Here is a 22,097-nt window from a genome sequence, read left to right as displayed (position 1 = left end):
TTTCTTTCTTTCAGGAGTGGGTGTGAATTGATTTGTCTTTTGCTATACTGAAAGGACAAAAACAAGCATTTTCAATTTGTTGATGTTTTCAATTCACAATACATAGAAAGCTGCTTGCAAATGACGTCACAAAAAAAACTTCTAATAACTTTTTTAACCTTCGATAGATTTTCCTCAAAGCTTCACCAATATTTTATGTAATTTTTTTTCTTTTTTTTCTATAATAACTTTTTACCAGGGTGAACTTTGCCTTAATAATGCCAAGACAGGCATTAATTGTCATCTCCAGCTAAAGTTTAATAGTATGGCAAGCAAAATATGGCGACCGAAAATGAATGATGGAGGACCCCATTATGACTGATATTCTAGTTATTTGTAACTTTATATGACCAACCCCCTGGTTCATTACATTAAATCATTGCTGACTACTAAATCATCTGATATTCATTGGTTCAATGAACAAATCACAGTACAGTATGGGAAAAATATACAAGGAAATTACATCATCAAGCCTGAAAGGACCAGGTTATATAAAGCATAATTGTGTTTTATTGCATTCATAAATAACCTGCTATCTTTTGTTTCAAACAATCATTGTATACTGTCTAGTTATTTAAAAATTCTTTTTCATTCATTATTGTTTTTGTAGGGTATTTCCGTTTTTATATTGTTTTTCTTTGGGGGAACAACACGAGACTGACTCTTAAATGGGGACATTCAAGTAAGGGATTTCTTTATAGTGAGCTCTAATCGAAGAAAAATGAAAGATACCAAAGCCCTTTTCAAGTTTGTATTTATCTTATCCCAAAACCTTATTGGAAAATACTTTTTAAGAATCAGCAGATAGCAATGTTCATTATAGAGGATGGTCTCATGTGATTTATAATGCACTCCAGCTCTGAACAGAAATATCAAGTCAGGAACATTTACATTGTGCTCCCCTTACTTTATTCTATATAATCTTACTTGTAACTCCAACCTTTAAATTTACATAAAATTTGCAATGAAGTAAGTTCAACCTTGAAAACTGCGGTGTTCTTGTAGGAGTTTTCAAAAGGGGCAAGTGACAATTTAGACCTCACCTCACCCATATTTGCCTTTGCAAACTCCACTCGAAGGCCACCACGGTCACTTGACTTCAGCATCAGCCCCTGAAGGTGGGCCAGGGCTTGCATAGCAAACCCTACATTCTATAGGAGGTAAAAGTAATAAAGAGGGGTAAAGGGAATTCAAGTACAAGGAGAGAGGGGTGAAGCCACCAAGGGGTAAGGGGAAGGGGATAAGAGGAGTATGGGCAAGACAGACAGAAGGAAATTCGAATGATAAATGAGGCAATGAGAGAGGAACCATATGAGGGGACAGTGAAAAAAAGGAAAAAGATCAAAATAGTGGGGAGAGAAAGTCAAAGAGTGGTGGCAAGTGGTAAAGAGAAAGAAAACGTGAGAATCATTATCTACATATCTGCTGCTACTAATTAAATAATATATAACTATGGGTATTAATTATGTTTTACTCTGAACGACATTTACCTAAGTTTTTCTTCCTGCCTTTAACTTAAAAAAATTGAAAACTATCATTTTACAAATATAACAAATGAGCAGTTACGATCATTATTATGCATAGCTCCAAGAAATCAGAAGTTGTCTCCAAACTAGCTATTTATTGGATAATATTACTGGTATTTCAGATAACATACCCATGATCTTTATTCAAGCATGGTGCAAATGTCAGTCAATCGGGTCTAGTTTTTCAAGTTTTAATTTGATGGTCAATCACTGTTACTGTGGAAATATCCAGAAAGAGCTCAAAAGCATTGTTATTAAACATTTCTTTACAGACTTGAGTGATCATTTAGAAATTGAACTTAGAACACTTTCTTTGTTCTGACTATATGACTGAAACTAAATGCATATACTAATAAATAACAAAATAATTTTTCCCACTTTAATGTAAACTGCACTACCATTAACAAGCTAATTACTCCCTAAATGAGCGCATTCAACAAAACTATTAAAATTCATTACGGAATTATCCACTAAAGTTCTATGTGAAACTTTCTCAAAGAGGCAATGGTTATATTGATAGCCTAGTTAGTTGGTAGAAATTAGTTGGCTATTGATAATTTACCTGGAATTCCACAAAACAGCATGGGGCGCCTCCTTTGTTATGCATGCGTAGTCGGTTAAAACCTGGGAGGCTAGGAACAAGAAAAGAAAACATTCAAAATAGATTGAAATAATCTGATTGATTCTACACAGTTGGGATGTAATTAAGATTTACATTCCAATCATTTTTAGAGTATACATGTCTTACAAGATTAAATTGAAAGGAAATATGAACTGACGTGAATTTCTATTAAACAATAATTAAAGACCAAACCTGAAAATAAAAATACGCATAGTTTGGCAGAAATCTTATTTCCCCCCCCCCCCCCCCCATTAATTATTGCCTGTTGTTGTTTTGCAAAAGGACAATTAAGAAATTTATTCATCCATCCTGTGCAAAGTAAGAGAGAAACATGATTTATGTTAAAAATATTCGGTTTACTTCACAAAAATGCAATTTCTTTGATGGTTTAGATCCTTGCATTAAATGTGGTTCTATGGTGAGAAAATACAAGTGAACTGTGTGCTTTGTGGATAAACTTTTTAAAAAAGATGACAAAATGACAAAAAACATGGCTTTGACTTGTTAAACTTACCAAGCACACAATAAATTCATTCATTGGTTAGAAATTATGCAGAAACTGCTAAAATGGTTGGGTGCCCATGATTCTAATAATTGTGAAAGATACCTAAGCAAAATCTTTGATTGAATCCAAGGGAGTGAGGTGACTTGTAAAATGACAGAAAAGCAGCAACATTGTATAATCTAACAAATGCTAATGAAGATGGAAGTACGGGAAAATTCAGATGCAGTTATTAATCAAATTTGCACTAACCAAAGCCCAATTAAAAAGAGTTTGCGTGAATATCAATATGTGACACCAGTTTTTCATTTGTTTTTTTTTTTTGGGGGGGGTTGGTTCTTTGGGAGAAAGGCATCTATCAATCTGTTTCACACTTAGACAATTCCCTTTAATGCCATGAGTGACAGTAATTGTTTTATTCAAATAAGGCAGAGTTCTCAAAAATAATTAACCTTTGTTTCCAGTATTAAAATAATTTGTCTCTGGTCATAATGGAGCACTGTCTCTTCTTTTGGAGATGAATCAATAAAGAAATAGGGCACACTGCATAGAGACAAATATCTTCATTACCATGATTTTGCTGTAATAAATTTGTATAAAAGCACCTAACTTCAATATCACATGGTTTGCACTTTATTATCAAGGATGTATTAAAAGCAGAGTTTGAAAGAGAAATAGAGAAACAAAAAGTTAGAGGTAAGTGTGATTTTTTTTTGTAGATAGAGAACTCACCACCTGAGTGTGTCGCGTAATTCCTGCTCGGATGTATTAGTCCCCAGGTTGGCCAAAAAAAGCGTTGAGCAGGCAGCCCCTGAGTTGGCCATGGCTACCATAGTGGCTGCATTGGCCATACTGATAGGGATGGTTTGTTGGTGGGGGAGGGGGGTGTGTGGCGTGGGGGTATGTGCGACAGCCTGGGGGGTGTGGTGAGGCTGCAATGGTGGTTACATTCAACAAGACAGGAAATCCAAGAGATATGGAAGGGAGGAAACAAAAATATAAGAAAGTCAATAAATTTCCCCTATTGAAAGTGTGTGGATTTTTTTTTCCAAAAGTGAGGCAAGAATGGTTGAAGGGTTTGTAGCATATCTCAGTTGTTGGCTTTACATGTGGGAATATGTTTAATCAAATGTGTATTTCCTTTCTTTCAAACCAATTCACAGAAAAAAATACTATGAAATTGTAATACTCAGCTTATCATAAATCAAGAGCAAACTATTCGAGGGGACACAAACACTGAAAGCATCAAAATTTCAAATTAGTAAATAAAAAAATAAAAATCTGTAAATTTGAAAAGTCACAAGGAATAAGAGCTCAATCATGTGAGTACAATCACCCATTACCTTTTTACAGCAAAAAAATAATAATCATCTGATTTTGTACATTCATTGAATACGTTAATTACATACATAAAATATCAATTCTCTATACGTTGAGTCTTATAATTTTTGCATGGACTTTTAAATTTGTTTCACTTAGGTGGAATATTCCTTGAACATGTTCTTAATATTCTTTTAATATAGTTAAAGAAAACTATTTGAATATTTCCTTCTGAGTGTACTTCATCAAATAAAATTTAGATATTTTGATATTAGAAATAATTTGAATAATTCATTGTTAGGGATAGGAATTAGATAAGGGTTTTTTTTTTTAATCACATAATGGCTACTTAAAAGGAAAACACTTGAAATCCTAGCCTAAAAATCACCCTTTAATGCATTTCATTTATGTCAAGTCTGAACTTTGAATCATAAAAAATTAATTTGATACATGCATTTCCATTGATAAAAAAGTCTTTTAAAAGGAACAGTTTGACTGAACAAAAACAAATTTAATTCAAACAATAACATAATATTTTCTCTTATGGAATTGTTTGCATGTTTAGTTTAGTTTCTCAATCATTATTTGTAACAAGTGGCGAAAAGCAAAGTTGACTTAATGTATACCCATCTTTATCAAAAAATGTTTGATATTTGAAATAGATATTCTAAACAACATGATATCAAGCAAGAACCCCTACATGACAACTGATATCATCTTAAAATTGTAAAATATTGTCAGAAGTACCACCATCACTCCACCTACTTTCGCTGCAATTACTTGTCATATCTTATGGTTTGAAAAGGGGTTGTAAACCAAATAAGCTATCGGGCAAAAATTTAGTTTTACTGCATGACAACTTATCATCCATCTTCAGATAACACTCCAAATCCAATTACCAAGATAGTTATATATTTTTAAGATATAGCTGCAACTATAGTGGGTTTGAAAGTAAGGCACTTAATACATTTTAAGGATTTTTTTTCATAATCTTAAGTAGATGCTGAAGTACTGTGGATAGGCCAGGAAAATGAAAGAAAAACTACCAATCTGAAATTTAAAAAAATATTCCAAACATTCACAAATCTATCAGCCATTTTCCTTATTTTGTGCCAGAATTGTTGGTTGCAGGTAGTTGCATGTGCTTTTGTTTTCATTGAATGCAAGAATTGAAAAATTTGAATTTTTTGAAAGTGCATCGAAGGTCAGTGCGCTTGGTTTGTCGTGCACTTTCAAGAATATCACATGCTTTGTCCACACAATCTAAGAACGTCAAAATGACATGGTGTGCAAAGTTGGATGCTTCAAATCAACTGGTCTAAACACAGCAAATCAGTGAACCTAGCACATAGAAAGATTTAAATCTCCCAATGATGCACTAAAGGAATACATATTGAATTTTAACTTACAAATATCAATACAGGTAACATTGTCACATACCTTAACTTTCACATTATTCATATTTTTTATTTGAAATATGTGTAGGATATCTTAGATTTTACACATTACAGACTTCATTAAGTTACCACCAACAGATTACTATCTTAAGTACTTTTCATGGTAGTATTATTTCATAGTAGTAGCTTTATGTTTTATTGTAAGCAGATCATAATGTTAGATTACAGTGTTATGTAAAAAAAACCCTAAAATAGGTTATTTTAAATGTCAATAGCTTTTAAAATTTGTTATACATGGTATAGAATTTGTGACATGGCAGATACCACATGGTGAATGTGAGTTGAATTTGTGTTTACCAACTATGTGCATAATTAATGTTCTTGTGAGGCCTGAAACTTAACTCTAACTTAATTATAAATATTCCCTCATACATGCTACATTTTGACACTGTCAGAATGCAATATGTTTATGTAACTAACAAAGCTTTAAAATTCATTTTAAAAAGGAAATTGTCATTCATGTTCAAGTGTGATGTCCATATCCTTTCCTAAACACTATCTTGAGTACTTTCACAATGGAAAATTACCTTTCCAATAACAAACCCTTCCAAATAATTCAGTACTATATGAAAATAAACCCAAACAAATACCTCATGATAATGCAATACATAACATTTACTAAAGGATGACCAGGTTCAAGGCAGTTGTCTCATGCATTTCCAATGAAATCAAATATTTCAATATATCAGAAAAATTCGAAAGATCAAATGCAGATTGGATCAGACAAATTTTAAGTGAAAATGTTTCATTTCCAACTGGTATTCATGATTCACCTATACATGTAAGACAAATGTCAGTAAATAATTCAACTGTCTAATTATATTTGTATAAGCCTTAATCAATACAGACTTTGTTTCTGGACAAATACATTTGGGGATCATTATTCAATATAAATAATCTTTTAATATGAGAAATAAAATTCAAAACGATAGCTTAACAACCAGGGCCTGGTCATTCTTTATACTGACTAAAACAGCAATCAACAATTAACATTAGGAATATTCCTAGCCTAATAATATGTTCTTGTGATGAAAATATAAGAGCTAGCTGGCAGAAAGGAAGGTATATTTAGGGTCTTTTAAGTGGAAGCCTCTGATGATTTCTTACCAAGACATAAGCAAGTCTTGCTCCATCTGTAACCGGTAGCTGTGCATGGATGGCTGGTTGACCTAACACTGGATGGTGTACACCTCCAGTTGAAGGCGTTAAATCTGTGTATGATAACCTACAACACAGAGAAGAACAGAAAAATATGTGACACAAATAAAAGATAACAGAAGTTTCAAAGAAAGCATATCATCACCACCTTGTGTGTATCTTGCCTGTCAAAGATACCCTGTGTATAATCATCTCCAGTTAATGATATCTTAATGCAGTAATTGCAGCAACTGAAAATGTAATGTTCAAATAATTGTAGGAACCTACAAACAATATTTATTACTCAGTGTCAACTGGGTGTCTGAATTTTTTTATGTGATTTTATCACTTACTTGAGAAAATTGTTGTAATTAATAAACACTCCCTCATTAACCTTCAATTAACTTGCATTAAAAAATATGTTAGAACATGACAAATCCAAGTATGTTTTTAACTGTTGCCCTAAAGAATTTGTCCGTAGAAGTGTGTGTTCATGACAGGTCACTTTAAAGTGCATTTGCTATAATATGGAGCTTATTTGATTATACCTCACAGAATTTCAACCTGTCCATCATAATTATTTCATTCAACATGGCTAATTGCTGTTAGAACCACCAGAATCACCAATCATACTTTACATTTAGAAAAATCACACTCAGTTGTAAAGTAAATCTTGTGGTAGAGAGAGAGAGGGAGATAGGAATGTGAGTTTTTTTTTGGTCATGTTGATTTTAACCTTAGTGCACATAAACAAATTTAACTAAACTCTTCCCTTGATGGTCATTTTGGAAGAAACATTTTGAGTGGTTGAGTGCCTCTCAGTGTCTCTTTCTCATTATCACTCTTCATTGCCATGCATTGAATACTTTTACAACAGCGCATCCCTCAAGCCGGCAAAGATTGCATTACTGCTTCCATAAACAAGTTTGAATATGTGGAGCTTGACTAATCGCCTGACAGCAATTATGGTCAGAAAATCTGTTCACTTTGACACTAATGCTGGTGCTTGCTCTCACTTTCAATTAGTATGACTAGGAGTCATGCTGTAAAGGTGTAAGAGATGAAGGAAAATGGACTAAGAAAGTGGCAGGACATGGAAAGAAAAATACAATAAAAGGAAGAGCTATGTGGTTGAGAAGAATTTGGAAAATTAATACAAACCAAGAAGGGGGAAATGGAATCATAGAGTAAGAGCGTGAGAAAATAAAGTTGTGGGAGAGTTTTAGAGAAAAAGATTTTTAAATGGGAATTCAGGCATCAATTCTATACATTGTAATCACCCAATGGTAGTCAGGACACTTGAATATCTAAACAAAAGTCAAGTCAATCAACATATGCTGAAATTCATAGCTTTTTTGGTCCCCATTGTTTCGTATTTGTAATAATTAGAGAGTATTAGAAAGGAAAGATATTGGAGAATTCCAGCTATAAGGTGTTTCTTAAAGCAGCTTTAGAATTTTATTTAGTGATCTAACCAAAAACAAACTCATAAACCCATAAAAAGATTAGGTTATAAAGACAGAGCAGAGTAAAGAAGAGAGGAAATGGAAGGTGGTGAGAGAGTTTTGTCATGAGGATTGGCTACTCCGTTTTACTCTTTGTTATTTCTACAATCTGATAATCATCCCTTTTGATATAAGTCCTCTTTTTAGGGGGGGGACTTATCACTCCAAAGCGTGCCACCTTGCACTGCAGGAATACATATGAGGCACAATGATCTTGCATTCCAGTGACCCTCGTGAAACCCAGCCTTTGCATTATCATGTTTTGGTAAGGTATCTATCCTCATTAGCAGGTCCATCGGAGAGAACCTTAGGTTTGCTTACAAGCATTCATGCTTCCCTAGCAATCAGGTCTAAACAGGCACCACAATCAACAAGGTTTGAATCCAAAATAGTAAAAAAAAAAATATATAATTCATGTATCCATTTTGATATAAATGTCAGTAACAGTAATGCTTTAATCAACTTTAGACACTATTCCAAACATAGAGAGCATATGGGCAATTTTACAGACATTTACTTGGCAAATTGTACATTCATCAATGTTTGGTTCCCAACTCTCTGCTCTAGCATCTACGCTCTATGCTGATTTATGAGACTGTTTAATTGCCCAATGTACCGCAGCATGGCATTCACATTTATTCCAAATTCAAGAGACAAGAGCATCGACTGGGGGACACTACCCTGGCTGACATTTCAATTCTGACTGCCAAAACGGAAAGGGTGCGCATGAGAGAACAAACACACAAATGCAAGATGCTACAAAGTGAGTGTAATGGTTTCCTTTCAGCAGTCAGCTTCATTGAGCTTGATGCGTGCAAGAAGACAAGGAGGAGAGAGAAATTCCTCTAATTCAGGGCTTTTTTTCTCTTGGCAGCCAGTCAAAACCACCGTCTCGTTTAAAATCAATTTACACTTTCAAGTTCAACTACTGCAGGAACTGAAATCAGAATGTTATCAAACTTTATTGAGTGCATTGACATTTAACAGCTAATCTCTGGATCAAAACAGCCAAAAAGAAAGGATTTTCTTGAATACATTAGGGTGCGATAAAGAACCCTGGTTCGTTAAAATAGAAGACAATGAAAGAAAATTAAAGATTTTGATGACTAAAATAAAGACAGTGGAATAATTAAGGCTGGGTAATTCCAGGAGGTGAACATAATCTATCTTTTGGAAGCTATCGGAATAGCATATATTTTGTTTTAATTTTGCAATTCTAATGCAATGTTAATTCATAACTAAGAAATGAACCATTTTGGGATATTGTTTTTACATATGAAATAATATGTATGATCATGTGTCTCTAATGTAATGAAGGTATGCATTACATTTTTTGATTGATAGTAGTTTAAATGAACGGATTGGTGACAGTTTTATCAAAGACATACTGTCAGGTCAGAGCAAGAAGGGTCTGAATTCAATCATCTCTTACACATAGATCTGTATCTTTAAGACTTTATAGTTTGGTTAGTTAATGCAGTTTTGCTTCTACAGTCATGGCTTGTACATAATTCTTCCTAAACCCTAATTTGCTTGGGATTCTTGTGATGTAGTCTAATAAGTGAATGATCTATGGTCTGTGGAATAATCTAACAATTTTGACAAATTGCTACAAGGCCTACATATTTATTATCATTATCTCTTTTCTTCAGTCATTAATTTCTTTTCGTTTTCAGGCATAGGGCATAGGTACATATCACAAATCATTGGGATATTCTCTTGGAAGGGAATTCATGTGGACTCATTTATGTCAAGATCATTGCATGATCTACAGTCTGTGGTATTCTATAATAAACATGAAAGCATGGATTGCTGAGAATCAAAAGGTGACAATTCCAGGGAGACGGGGCGGGGGGGGGGGGGGGGGGCATCCACGTGGCCTGCTGCTCTTTCACATCCAGAAAAACCATTGAAAAGGCACACGGACATCATCCACATCTTTTGGGAAAAGGGTTGATTTTTTGCACAATTCACCACTTATGGTAGACTTTTCTCACTCTTCATGCCAGTTAGGGTTGCTAATTTGAATATGAAGGTTTTGCCATTTAGGAATGCAAAATAATGTCTGTTCATTTGGAATGTTATTTGTAAATTATCAAGTATTTTGGTGAGCATCTTTACCTGTTCACAACATTTAGGGTATCAGAATTAGTGGATGCACCATTTCGGGTGGCTTTTCTCAAGTCTTATACCATAAGGATCGCGATTCTTTGCGAATTTGGTTAACTTGATTGTGGTAGCAGGCTGTGTGAAGAATTAACCCCCCCTTGGGTCACTAGAAACCTAATATATTTTAAACAAAACTAATGCCCTTATGCTTCTATGTAGATGGCATATGGCAGTATATCACATTTTACAATAATTCATGACCACGAGACCTTATCTCTTGGAAATTATTGCAAGATCTATAACCTATGGAATCCAAAAAATAAACACCAATGTTCATGTTAAGAGCATGAGGGCCATCAGGCCCTGTACTGGCTGTGCGGTAACTAGTCTACGAAGAGTTACAGAGTGTTGCTTGAGTACACCAAAATACTCATGGTGGGGAAAAGTGTTGCTCAGGACACAGGTTACGTATGTCTAGATGCAAGTCTACACAAGACTAGGTGTTAAAGAAGATATATAATTGAATGTGACTTACGGATGATGTGCCCATGTTTCAGGTGCACCAGGTAGAAAAACTGTTCCCAGATCATCTATGGAGTGAAAAAAAATTGATCATCACAATCATTATTTGCCAGTTTTATAATTTGCATTATTCAATAATGAGAAAAAAGATAATCAAGTTCTCTTCAACAACAGGAAACTGTGGTAAAATTTTAATTTAAGAGATTGTTATAACCATCATCACTATCACTTTAAATATCATTATTCTCATTCTCATCAGTAGCAGTAGCAATAGCAGTACCGGTGCAGTAGAAGTAGATGTAGTTGTAGAAATAGTATAATAAAGTAGTAGCAGTAATAGTAGTAGTAGTAGCATTAATAGTAGTAGCAGCAGTGGTAGTAGTAGTAACAGCAGAAGCAGCAATAGTAGTAGCACCATCAGCAGCATTATTAGTATTAGCAATGGCACCAGCAGCCATAAAGGAGGAGGAGTAGGGATAGACAAAACATAATAAAGTCTAAAAGTAGAAGTATAAATGGTAATAGTGCTCATTAGCACCAGCAGTATAGTGCTATTATGAGTGAGATTACTTACAAGGATCCCTAGGGGTAATAGGTGGTCCTACCACTGGGTTTATGGCAGGTAAAGGCGATGTCTGTTTAGGTTTGGTCACTTTGGTGTTAGATTTGGCAAATTCCAGCCGTATCGTCTGTGGCAACTCTGGATCAAACCGCACTCCCTGGTATTCATACAACAACAAGTTTTTGGTTTAATAGGAAAACACTAATTATTACATTGCAAAGTGGTGAAACATTACTTCTTTTTTTTTTAGGTTTAAAGATGTTGGTATATGTTTATCCCACATTGGATATGGGTATCATAGTTATATATTATGCATTGCAATTCTTAACAATGCACTGTAATCCATATTATAATTTGTGTACCCCTCAAAATATGCAAAACATTTATGAAGGACGTTTACTTTACTTCATATCAACCAATTTCCCTCTCTTTAATTGTGTAATACGATTGGTTACATAACTTTTCACCAAGTTCAACCAAGTAATCAATTTGGCTGACATTTAAAAAGATAATCAACCATTTAAAAAAAAATCATCCCTCAGCTTTCACACATTTAATGGATTATCAACTAAGTCACAAAACCATTCCCTACTGCCCATATATATTGAGAGAGTATATGAACTAATCAGTTAATTAGTATTATGTCATGCAAAGTCTAAAATGAAGTAAAAGAATACTTTCGTTTTCATTAAAAAAAAATAATAAAACGAAGCACGTAGGCAATTAATAATGATATCCGGGTTGAATCCTGGTTTGTTCATAACCACTTCATAATTACTTTCAAGTCAGGAGGAGCGTAGATGGGCAGGAGCAGACTTATGTCTGGTAAAATATACAACTAAACCTCTTTATAGAGAAAGACTCACATTAGCCAATTTTTCTTTAGAAGTAGAATTCAGAAAAGTCAAACTACACAATTCAACCAATAACTAAAAAGCCCATGGTACACATGTCAAATTTACACAAGTGAGATACGCATGTCAAAAGCCCTAAGTATCTGTGTAAATAAAGACTTGACTTACATAAACTATTTTCTCCTCATAAAATAACTCTCACACTTGTGCAAGGTTAGGACAAATGCAAAGTGATAAAAGAAATATATATAACCTAAAAATGCAACACAAACTAGAGCAACCATTCAAGGGAATGCAAGAAAATAAGGATATCAATTAATCCTTGAAATATAAAGAAAGTATCTTAGTCAATAACACTAAACAGCAAAAAAAAAAAAACAAGACTTAGGGTGATTTTGTAGTCATTGAATATCTGATAGTGAGCAAGGTCTCTGTATCCATACTCTTTCTTTGATAGCAGGATGTCTTTATTAAAAAAAGTCTAAAGCTCTCAAGAGTTTAGATTTTTGAAAATCTCCATTATCCCAGCTCACTCCTGTATCCAATTTCAACTGGGAAGCTACAGAGCCATTCTGCAAACAAATATGAAACATCCCCGGGCATGGTAGGTAATATCAACCTAACCTAGCAGAATGGAGCTATAGAAATTATGAAGGCTATCACATAAGGTCTCCCTTCCCTTTTAAAAGACTCTGAGCAAGGAACTCAGCCTGTTGGAGGGCTCCTCTTTCAGATTAATATGTGGGGACGTCATGCAACAGCCTTTTATTAAAAATGGTTGCCTATAGGGGGCGACAATTACTCACCTGGAGTGCCTGTTTCGCCGCTTCTGCACCTGCACGCGATTCAAATGTGACGAAGCCCACAGGCTGGAGGAGGAAAATAAATGGAGAGAAAGGGATATAATGATAAATAAAAATGGCTATGAACAATTGCAAGGGAGAGCGTGGAAGTGGAGATTGATTGTAATGGAATTACGCAGAAATATATTATAGATGAGAAAGAGAGGAACAAAGAGGTTCACAAGTATCCATGAATGCATGTAGGTTAGAAGTCAGAAGAGTTAGTAGCAAGAAAGCGGGGGAAAACATGACAGAAAGAAAAGATATATACAGTTGTGCAATTAACTAGAAATTTGAAAAATAGGATAAGAACAATAAGTCATCCATGGACAAAGGACAATGTGTTGGGTATGATCGAGAGGTGAAAAAAGGGTAAAAACAAACATTTGACAGAATTTGTAGGAACTGTGATTGAAATGATAGGGGATGAAGGAAATGAGAGAGAGGGGTAGAGGGAGAGAATAAAAACAGTGAAAAGATTGGCGATAGCTCCAAAATTGTCATTATTTTCAATCTCAGTTAGATGTGAAGCTACTGATTAAATAAGTATACCTCTAGGTATGGGATGAAAATTTAGAAACTTGGTTGGAGAAGAAAAAATAAATAAATAAAAAGAAGGAAGGAGGAGGGGGAGGAAGAGGAGAAGAAGAAGAATGAGAAGTAGAAGGAGAAGAAGAAGAAGAAGAAGAAGAAGAAGAAGAAGAAGAAGAAGAAGAAGAAAAAGAAGAAGGAGGAGGAGATGATGAAGGAGAAGAAGTTTCATAGATTAACTTTTTCCAAATTGTAAATTCAGATTATTATTTGATTATTTCCAACAGAAAAAAAGCATAAAAAGTAGCCATTAGAGCAATAGAGAGCAGGGGGGCACAAATACAAGATAGATGGAAATTTGATTATGTAGAAGGGGTTACAAAAATACACATATATTTTCCACCAGTATATTTTTTCTACAATTTTCCCCCATAATGGCTTGTATATAATATTGAAGAAAAAAAATGAACCAGCTTTGTATATTGCAATCTCTAGATACATATATACAAATTTAAAAAATGTTATTTTTTTACAATTCTTAGAAAAAGGAAAAGTAAGAAAAGTGTGTATTGCCTTACAAGGCTATAAAACAGCGATGTTTTGTATATACACTCACCGTGAATGTTTGTCCGACATGATATCAAAATGTTAATAGGTATATGACAGTTGCTAAAGGCAAACACATTACTGAAATAGAAATATGTCAATTAACCATATACCCATGGGGATATTAGAGGATGGGGAGATGTGCAACTAAGCATTTACAAACAAGCATGAAATGAGTTTTATTTAAAAATAAAACATTTTTTTATGAGACATCCCTGATGTGATATTAGAATATTACATTATGCAATATTTTGCTGTAATATCAATTTCTTAGTATTGGAAACATCTTTTTATCTGAAATCTTACTCTCCCTAAAAATAACTCCCAGTGGATGACAAGATGTATTTGAGAATCATATGAAACTCAATTTCAAAATAACCATGCTAACATTTTCATCAGTTTATTGGAAAGAAATTATTGAACTACACAATGAAGACAGTCAACAACGGTGCTGATTCAGCTCGATTTTCATTGCCAATTAACAAAAATAAATTCGGCTATTTATATAGATACATCAAAGCCTATTCAGGTATTACAGAATTAGATACAAGTTAACCAGGCAATGCCTTTTTTCTGAGTTTACTGTAAACAAGTTGCTTATTTTAGATATACATTGTTGTAATAGGGTTTAAAAAGAAAAATCAGATTCCCATGATCATTTAAATGCTTATACGTTTAAAGTATGAATTATTTGATTTGACGCTTTTAAAGTTAAAACCTTGTTTATAGTTTTACCTCGATACATGTAGCTATATTCAAAACAATATCAACCAGAAATAATTTTATCGGTCATATTCCCAATATCAATGACCATGATAACTTTGAAAAGGTCACTGACCAACCCACATTTGAAGAAGTCAATCCCTTCTCAGTGCCTAGATGAGTGATGTAGGATGGTAGTCAAGGGAATGAGACTTGATCACCAGTCTCATCACTCACCCATCCAGTGCTTCAAGCATACAAAGATAGACACTTCTCCAGTTGTACTTTCACTGTATGTTTGCTCGACTCACATTTCATTTTCTCATTAGTCTGAAAGCAAAATATTTCTAACAGCACCCCATATGGCAAGTGAAATGACCTTCACTTGACCTTTTTAATACAAAAAGAAATCCTCATCATGTTCACAAACATGAAATTAATTGGACTTTTTTTTTCAAATTGTATTTACTGGTGATAAGTACACTCCATTTCAAATACCATGCTGTGGAACAAACTGGACATGCTTGCAGCAAACAAAGTTTTAATTTCATTTTTGATAGGTTGATTTTTGTTTTTCTTCATTCAATAATTCTTTTTTTAGCTGCTCCAGCATACTTAGATTACTGGGATTAGACAAAATCTTCATGCCGCGTATATTGTGCAGAGATGTTTTTAAATTCTCATGCACTGATATGTGTTAAATGCTTTTCAGTGTGATTTTATTGAATTTTGATATTTTTAACAAATATATCTGAAAATTAATAACAGTTCTGAATGATTATGATTATATCTGCTGTACTCAAAGCAAATAGCAAGGAGAGCACTTTTACAAACCCTGACCATGAACGTCCCTCAAGACAAGAAGAGCTTTGATAAACACACTGTCCCAGTCTGCGAAGAATCCGAGGCACGTCGGCTAATAATTGTGTCACTCACATTACGACTACTTACTACCCCCTGTTGGTATGTTCGGTATCCCATCAGTCCCGGTGAAGGGGCTAAAGTACAGATGCACCTTCTTCACAGCAACATGTTTTCCTATACAGCCCTTTAACATATAGTCCATTTGGGATTTTATAGATGGTCAGGATAATCTCTTCTAAATAGGGTGCATGTGTTTTTCATAGGAAAGAATCTGTGCCCTGACAGAGTATGCATGAGCCGAGAGTGATGTCATACGGTGAAAGCGTGGTATAAGTGCGCTAATGATGTGCAAATATAATGTGGCAGTATGAAACACATTTTGGCCTATCAACACTTATTAGGAAAATTCAATTCAGAGAGGCATCCATCTCTGAATAAACATTTCAATAACAACTTAATAGGGCATAAGTATGTGTTTGGGGAAGGGTTTTGATTAAGTTTTGTTTTTTTAATCCTAAAATACCTACTGTATCTGTTATATTATAGACAAATCAACCAACATACCAGTTAAACAATTTAAACGTATCCAACATTCAATGCAAACAAGCCTCAATATATTGCAAATAAGGCACAAAAACAAAAGGAATCTTTCAAGCATATTTCATTGCTTATACTCATATTAAATCATAAAAAAGACAACGCAGGTGATGGGAAAGTCACATAATAACTTTCTAGCAAAATTCCTGCAAAGGCCTTTGGTGAATGTAGCCCATTGGTTTGATTACAATGAAAGGCAAGGAATAGCAATGAAATGATGCCTAAGAAATTGATGCAGGAAAGACACTGCTCCGACTTCTGGTATGGGGCTGAGAATCAAAAGTACAAAATGTAATTTGACATCAAATTACCAAATGTAGGAAACATGGTCAACTGACCCTGGCCCAAAATTCTTGTTTTTAATGTACAAGAGAACATTTTTTTTAAAGTAGCTGAAAAGACAAATAAGGCCATTGTGGGTAGTTTTGCAGAGTGATTAAGAACATGAATAAAATAAAGTAACTTACAAACAGATGTTCTAACATATTTTTCCCTAAAAAATTTTACTATGATAAAACCTCCAATATAAAAAGGGGTAATGTGTCTTACCGATTGATTCTTTCCAGGTTTACTGGTTACTTTCAATAATGAACCTTCATAACCCTGCAATGGAAACAAAAAAGAAATAAAGTATTATTAATTCAAGTACAAAGGTAATATCATTTGTTTTTAATGATATACATGGCTAAATACCACAGAAAATTGACAATCTGCCATATTTGTACATGAAAGTTTGCTTTTTTTTTAATGGAAATTACTGAAAACTGTCTATTCACGTAAAATCAGGAAACAGAACCTAACAAACCTAGTACAATTGACTATCTTTGATATTATCTTGGGAATATATACTTATTAAGTTGAAAAATATGAAAATAGATAAAGCAATGATTCATCAATAATGCTTTTACCAGGAGATGGGGCTTTGTTTTGTTTTTTCAAGTACACTCACACAAAGCAAATTGATTTTATTTGTATAAAAAAACCACTTGATTATTGCACAAGGGTTTCTAATCATCATCATTATCAGGTAATATCTTTTGAAGATGCAACAGGATGTAACTTCAAAATAATTTTAAAGAGTCATTCATATTTCTGGATACAAATGATAAAGAAGTTTGGTAAAAGATACTAAAAAGTGTATCTATATAGCCCAAGCTCTATCAATTTATACTTTCACTATGGTTTAATTGATAAATATTGTATATGACAAATTCTATTTAACATAACAGCAATTGATTAAAATATTTTTCAGGTATTCCTTTAAAAATCTTGTACAGTATATTTGATATTCAGACACAAGGCTTGCCACTGCCCTGCTTTAAAAGGGAATACATGTACTAGTATTAAGGGGGATATTTTTTGTGATATTTTCCCGATTTAAAAACACAATCGCAAAGCTTTTAACATCTTCCTGATATTTTGTAACAGGTCAATGGTAAATTTACAAAAAATGCACTAGGAAGTATTATTTTGGTTTGCAATATCATATCATCCTTTACCCTTGTCAAAGTTCAGGTCGAGCTCAAAACAGGTTATCGACATTGTAAACCGAACCTAACGTCGGATACCTTCACCACCAATCGTCATACAAAGACACAAAACTGTCAACAGATAAGAGATGATTGCAAGCTTCCATATCACAATCATCGCAAGGATTACTTCATATCATCCTGTCAATACTAGTCTCATGTTCAAGGGACTATGAAATAGCTCATCTGACTTAAACCGCAATGGCGCAATGGAGATATACCGAACCCAACATTTTGGTGGATATATCAAAGGGGTCACATTTATATTCATAAGGCTCAACATGGAAGTTTTTGGTAGACCCTGATGTTTTTCATTTACAAGTAGGGATGAGTCTATGCCATGAGTTCAAGTCAAGAGGCAAATCAATAAGATTTCCCCATTAATTTTGTACATGTGACTCGACCCGAGGCACAGGCCAAGGCCCACAAAATATGGCCTTGATACTCTATATTTGTTTGAAATTACCTTAATTACTAGTTTGTAGAAAAACTGAAAAATTAATACTTTATTGCAGAGTCATATATTGAAAGCATTGACTGTTTTGAAAAAAAATTGTAAATACCACTGCATCCTTTCCCTGTCTGTCTAAATCAGTCAGATATACTAATCTCTGGTCACATGTATGTATTCTCCCAACAGTTTATGTGCTGGGACCAGATGCATGCTGTTAACCCTCATCACAACCAAGCAGCATGCTATCATAAACAAGAGTATGTGGCATAACATATTACACCATCATTTGCTATAGAGAAGGTGTGAATGCACTGGAGATGTGTCCTGTTCCATCTTGTCAGCAATGAACCACATGAAACAATATACACTTCTACAATATGATCCACAATTTTCTATGATACAAAAATACACAAACATTTGGCAGGAATTTGATTTTCAAAATTACTTGAAATTATATCAACAGCAAGTGTAATACCTTATTAAATTAAGTATAGCAGAATTTTTTATCAAATGATTTTTTTTATCTGAATAAACCCCTTTTTAATGTGATGCAGTGAAGAAACAGACTGAAACAAAGAATCTATTTTGGTGCATCGATCTCTTCCTCCCCCTGCCCCATTCTTCCGGTTTTAAAACTACTGATGACCCAAAACGACTCCCTAGTTTTGCTCATTTCCTGAAGTTGAAGAGAAAGCGCTGTTGGGGAGGAATCCGATCTACCTCGTATCTCAAACCTAAAACCCTTCCCAGGGGTCTTTGCCATTTTATCTACAGAGTTCTTGCCAATGACTGATGAATGTGTACCAATAACAAAGAAAAGAAAATCTCACAACGATGAGGAATGCTTTGAAACACTATACCATGTTGTGTCTCCAGCAAAGTTAAACATCAAAATGACTTTTAAATAAACAACTCCGCCTTGTAAGTTGTACTTGAGTTTGAGTATTCAGTCAACACATAGATGCTTGAGCTAAGAACTCTATGAAAAATCTTCAACACTAAAGAGTCCCCAAAATCTGACATTTGAATTTAACATTCCACTATTAACTACAATATATGACATGTAAGTGAGCTTCTATCATCATGAAGAGTGAATAAATGCATTTTGTATAAGAAATGTAGACTCATGTTTTCAGTAGATTAATCCACTCTTTATTTTTCAATCATTGGAGTTTTTTTTACTTCGGGCACCATCAAATGTGAGCTTTTAATGAAATTGACTTTTACTTCTTCTTTCACAATGGCAGTCAAACACTGAAAGGTATTAGTGAAGAAATGATGCTTAAAGGAGTCTTGTTTTCTTCAACTTGGTTGATTGCATCAACCCAAGATCTCCCAAGACACATTGTTACCATGGTTACATGTGAATTACTTGCAATCTAGTAGCTTTACCCTTGCAGTGTTGGAAATGTTCAATCAATCACAAAAGTGTTTGCATAATCATCACTCTCTTGCATGAGTTGTTTGTGGCAAGAACGGTCAAAATACTTTTCTATTCCCTCTAACTCATTTCTATTTTACTTTTCTCTACGCTATGCCTTCTACAAATATTGTTAGAGTTGTCTGCACTTTTTCAAAGTCATTACAGATTAATTTTGAAATAAAACATATATAGTAAAAAAGAAAGAGACCTGTCTTTTTATGGCATTTCCATTGTGACGTACCATCAATCATTGGTATCATGTATGATTAAATTTAGGAGCGTTTCATAATATAAAACTTAAAGAGGTGGAAAAACAATACATTTATCAGTTTCATAATATAGAAATTAAAGAGATGGAAAAACAAGAAATTCTCTTTCAAAGTGTCATAATGTGTAAAGATGGAGCTAAAGTATGAGTTCTTTCATATTATAAAGAGCAAAAAATACATTAATGATGCTCCTTCTTAAATCATTGGATTCAACTGATATTCACCTCTATGTTTCTTCAAGCTTCTAAATATAGATTTCTGTACCCTTTCAATATCTCCCTCTTGACTCACCATTTTCTAATACACTTTATGTTTTTATTTTTCTTCATTTATGCTTTAGTTCCATATCTATTCTTCACTTTCTTTTGTCATAATGGCAACAATACAACGTTCTCATTTGATCTGGCGAATGGACGAGGGAGCTATAGAGAAGAGATGCGGTCCAGTTGCACGGGATCCACATCAAAATAGAGTGTTTTCTCCCTCTTTTATCTCCTAATGCATCTTGGCCATTAGGGATGCCAGCAAAGAACTGCCTTCTTCTAATCTGGATAAAAGTATCAACACTTTGGTCTTTCATGCATCACACTCAAGCAAAATTGCAGGTTCTCATCGCATTGGAGCAACACGCACCCATATAGGATTCTCAGGAATGCGCTGCAAAGCTTAGTGGCATGCAAAGCTTTAGGTGCATTCAAAGCCCATATCTATCATTGTAGAACCGTTTCAGCACATTACATCACTGGTTGTTCTCAGATGAGACAGGGGCAGCAAGGGGCCCCATGTTTGCACAAGTAAAAATTCAGTCAGCAAATAGATTAAACCTAGATTTGAATTGCTTCCTTACCTTGCGAGTTGCATACATATACTTGCAAATGTCTGAGAAATTTACCAGAGTGATGAGAAAAAAAAGGAGGGAACATTCCAAAAAGAGCGCCTTTTCTGTATTTGATAGTGTCTTAATGAGGAAATGACATCATTTGCTTATAAAGGAATGGTTTCTGATTTATGCAATTACCACAGTTGTTGAAATATGTATGCCTACTGCTTGCTTTATACACATTTTTGGGGTTTTAAATGTAATATTAGAATTGAAAGTATATGTAGTAATAATAGTAGCAGAATTAGAGTTTTAGTAGTAGTAGTAGTAGTAGTAGTAGTAGTAGTAGTAGTAGTAGTAGTAGTAGCAGTAGTAGTAGTAGTAGTAGAATTAAGGAGTAGTAGCAGTAGTAGAGTGGTAGTGCTAGTAAGTAACAATGTTTTATGTCAAATAAATGTTTTGGTCAAGCAACATGATAAATAGCATTTTTTTTAATCACTTGCAAAATATCTAATCAAAGTGTTGCTACATACCAGGAAACTTTCTTAAAAAATGTGTCTACAGTCAACGTGTCCCAGCAGCCACCAGTCTATAGTGAAACATGTCTTTAGTGGATACCAAAATCGTCTCCCATTTACAAGGAATATATGTTGTAAAAGAACCTGTCTATTAGGGCCACCTGTCTAAAGTTGCTGCTTTCAGTTTTGACTGAACTTTGAAGTAAGTGCATGGTAATATATTTAATATCTTTTTTCTTACCTCTCTACATGAAATCTAAGGAAGATATTAATTCCTCATCTTGTAAATGAAAAATATATTTTGAGTAACATATCTTTTTTTTTTCTTATAGCATACAGGTGCTTCCTCTCAAGACATGTGTCAAATAAATAACATAGAGAGAAAAAATTAAATGGATCAGCCCCCCCACATATATATTCTTAGATGTGTAGATTCTGATGATTGTGCACACAAGTGCTCAATGCTATATATAGCAAATATAGTATACAAATGCTAAAATAAAAATAAAAAAACTTATAGTGTATTTTTGCAAAAAATAAACTTTGTTGGAACTACAATGCATTACCTCTTTGTCTCTTATATATATATATACAAACACATACTGATTTTCATAATTCTCAATGGTGTCCAATCTGGATAACAAGTCGAGTAGAATTGAACATACATGCAGTAAGTTTTAGAATGAGTTAGAGCATATATAGTTACCTGATAGGCTCTAAACAAGAGGTAGAGTTCCCTAGGCTTGGCATCCATAGGTAGGCCGCTAACAAATAGGGTTCGCACCTG

General features: G+C 34.0%; 1 protein-coding gene across 2 annotated transcripts in view; it reads right to left on the bottom strand.

Annotated features, from left to right (window-relative positions):
* Positions 1-22,097, bottom strand: part of LOC129257099 (U1 small nuclear ribonucleoprotein A-like) — a 26,811-nt gene extending 4,714 nt beyond the window's left edge. The window contains exons 1-9 of one of the 2 annotated variants that reach the window (XM_054895356.2): positions 22,017-22,097; positions 16,847-16,900; positions 12,962-13,024; positions 11,314-11,458; positions 10,753-10,807; positions 6,574-6,691; positions 3,422-3,621; positions 2,128-2,197; positions 1,083-1,190 (exon numbers count right to left, since the gene is read on the bottom strand). In XM_054895356.2, coding sequence (XP_054751331.1) covers positions 1,083-1,190; positions 2,128-2,197; positions 3,422-3,621; positions 6,574-6,691; positions 10,753-10,807; positions 11,314-11,458; positions 12,962-13,024; positions 16,847-16,900; positions 22,017-22,064 — 861 coding nt within the window. In that variant the 5' untranslated portion in view covers positions 22,065-22,097. The remainder of the gene's footprint in view (positions 1-1,082; positions 1,191-2,127; positions 2,198-3,421; positions 3,622-6,573; positions 6,692-10,752; positions 10,808-11,313; positions 11,459-12,961; positions 13,025-16,846; positions 16,901-22,016) is intronic. The other variant, XM_054895355.2, reaches the window with a different exon arrangement.

Source organism: Lytechinus pictus, chromosome 3 (genome assembly GCF_037042905.1).
Source record: "Lytechinus pictus isolate F3 Inbred chromosome 3, Lp3.0, whole genome shotgun sequence".
NCBI classification, from domain to species: domain Eukaryota; kingdom Metazoa; phylum Echinodermata; class Echinoidea; order Temnopleuroida; family Toxopneustidae; genus Lytechinus; species Lytechinus pictus.
This window is presented reverse-complemented; position numbering and strand designations above follow the sequence as displayed.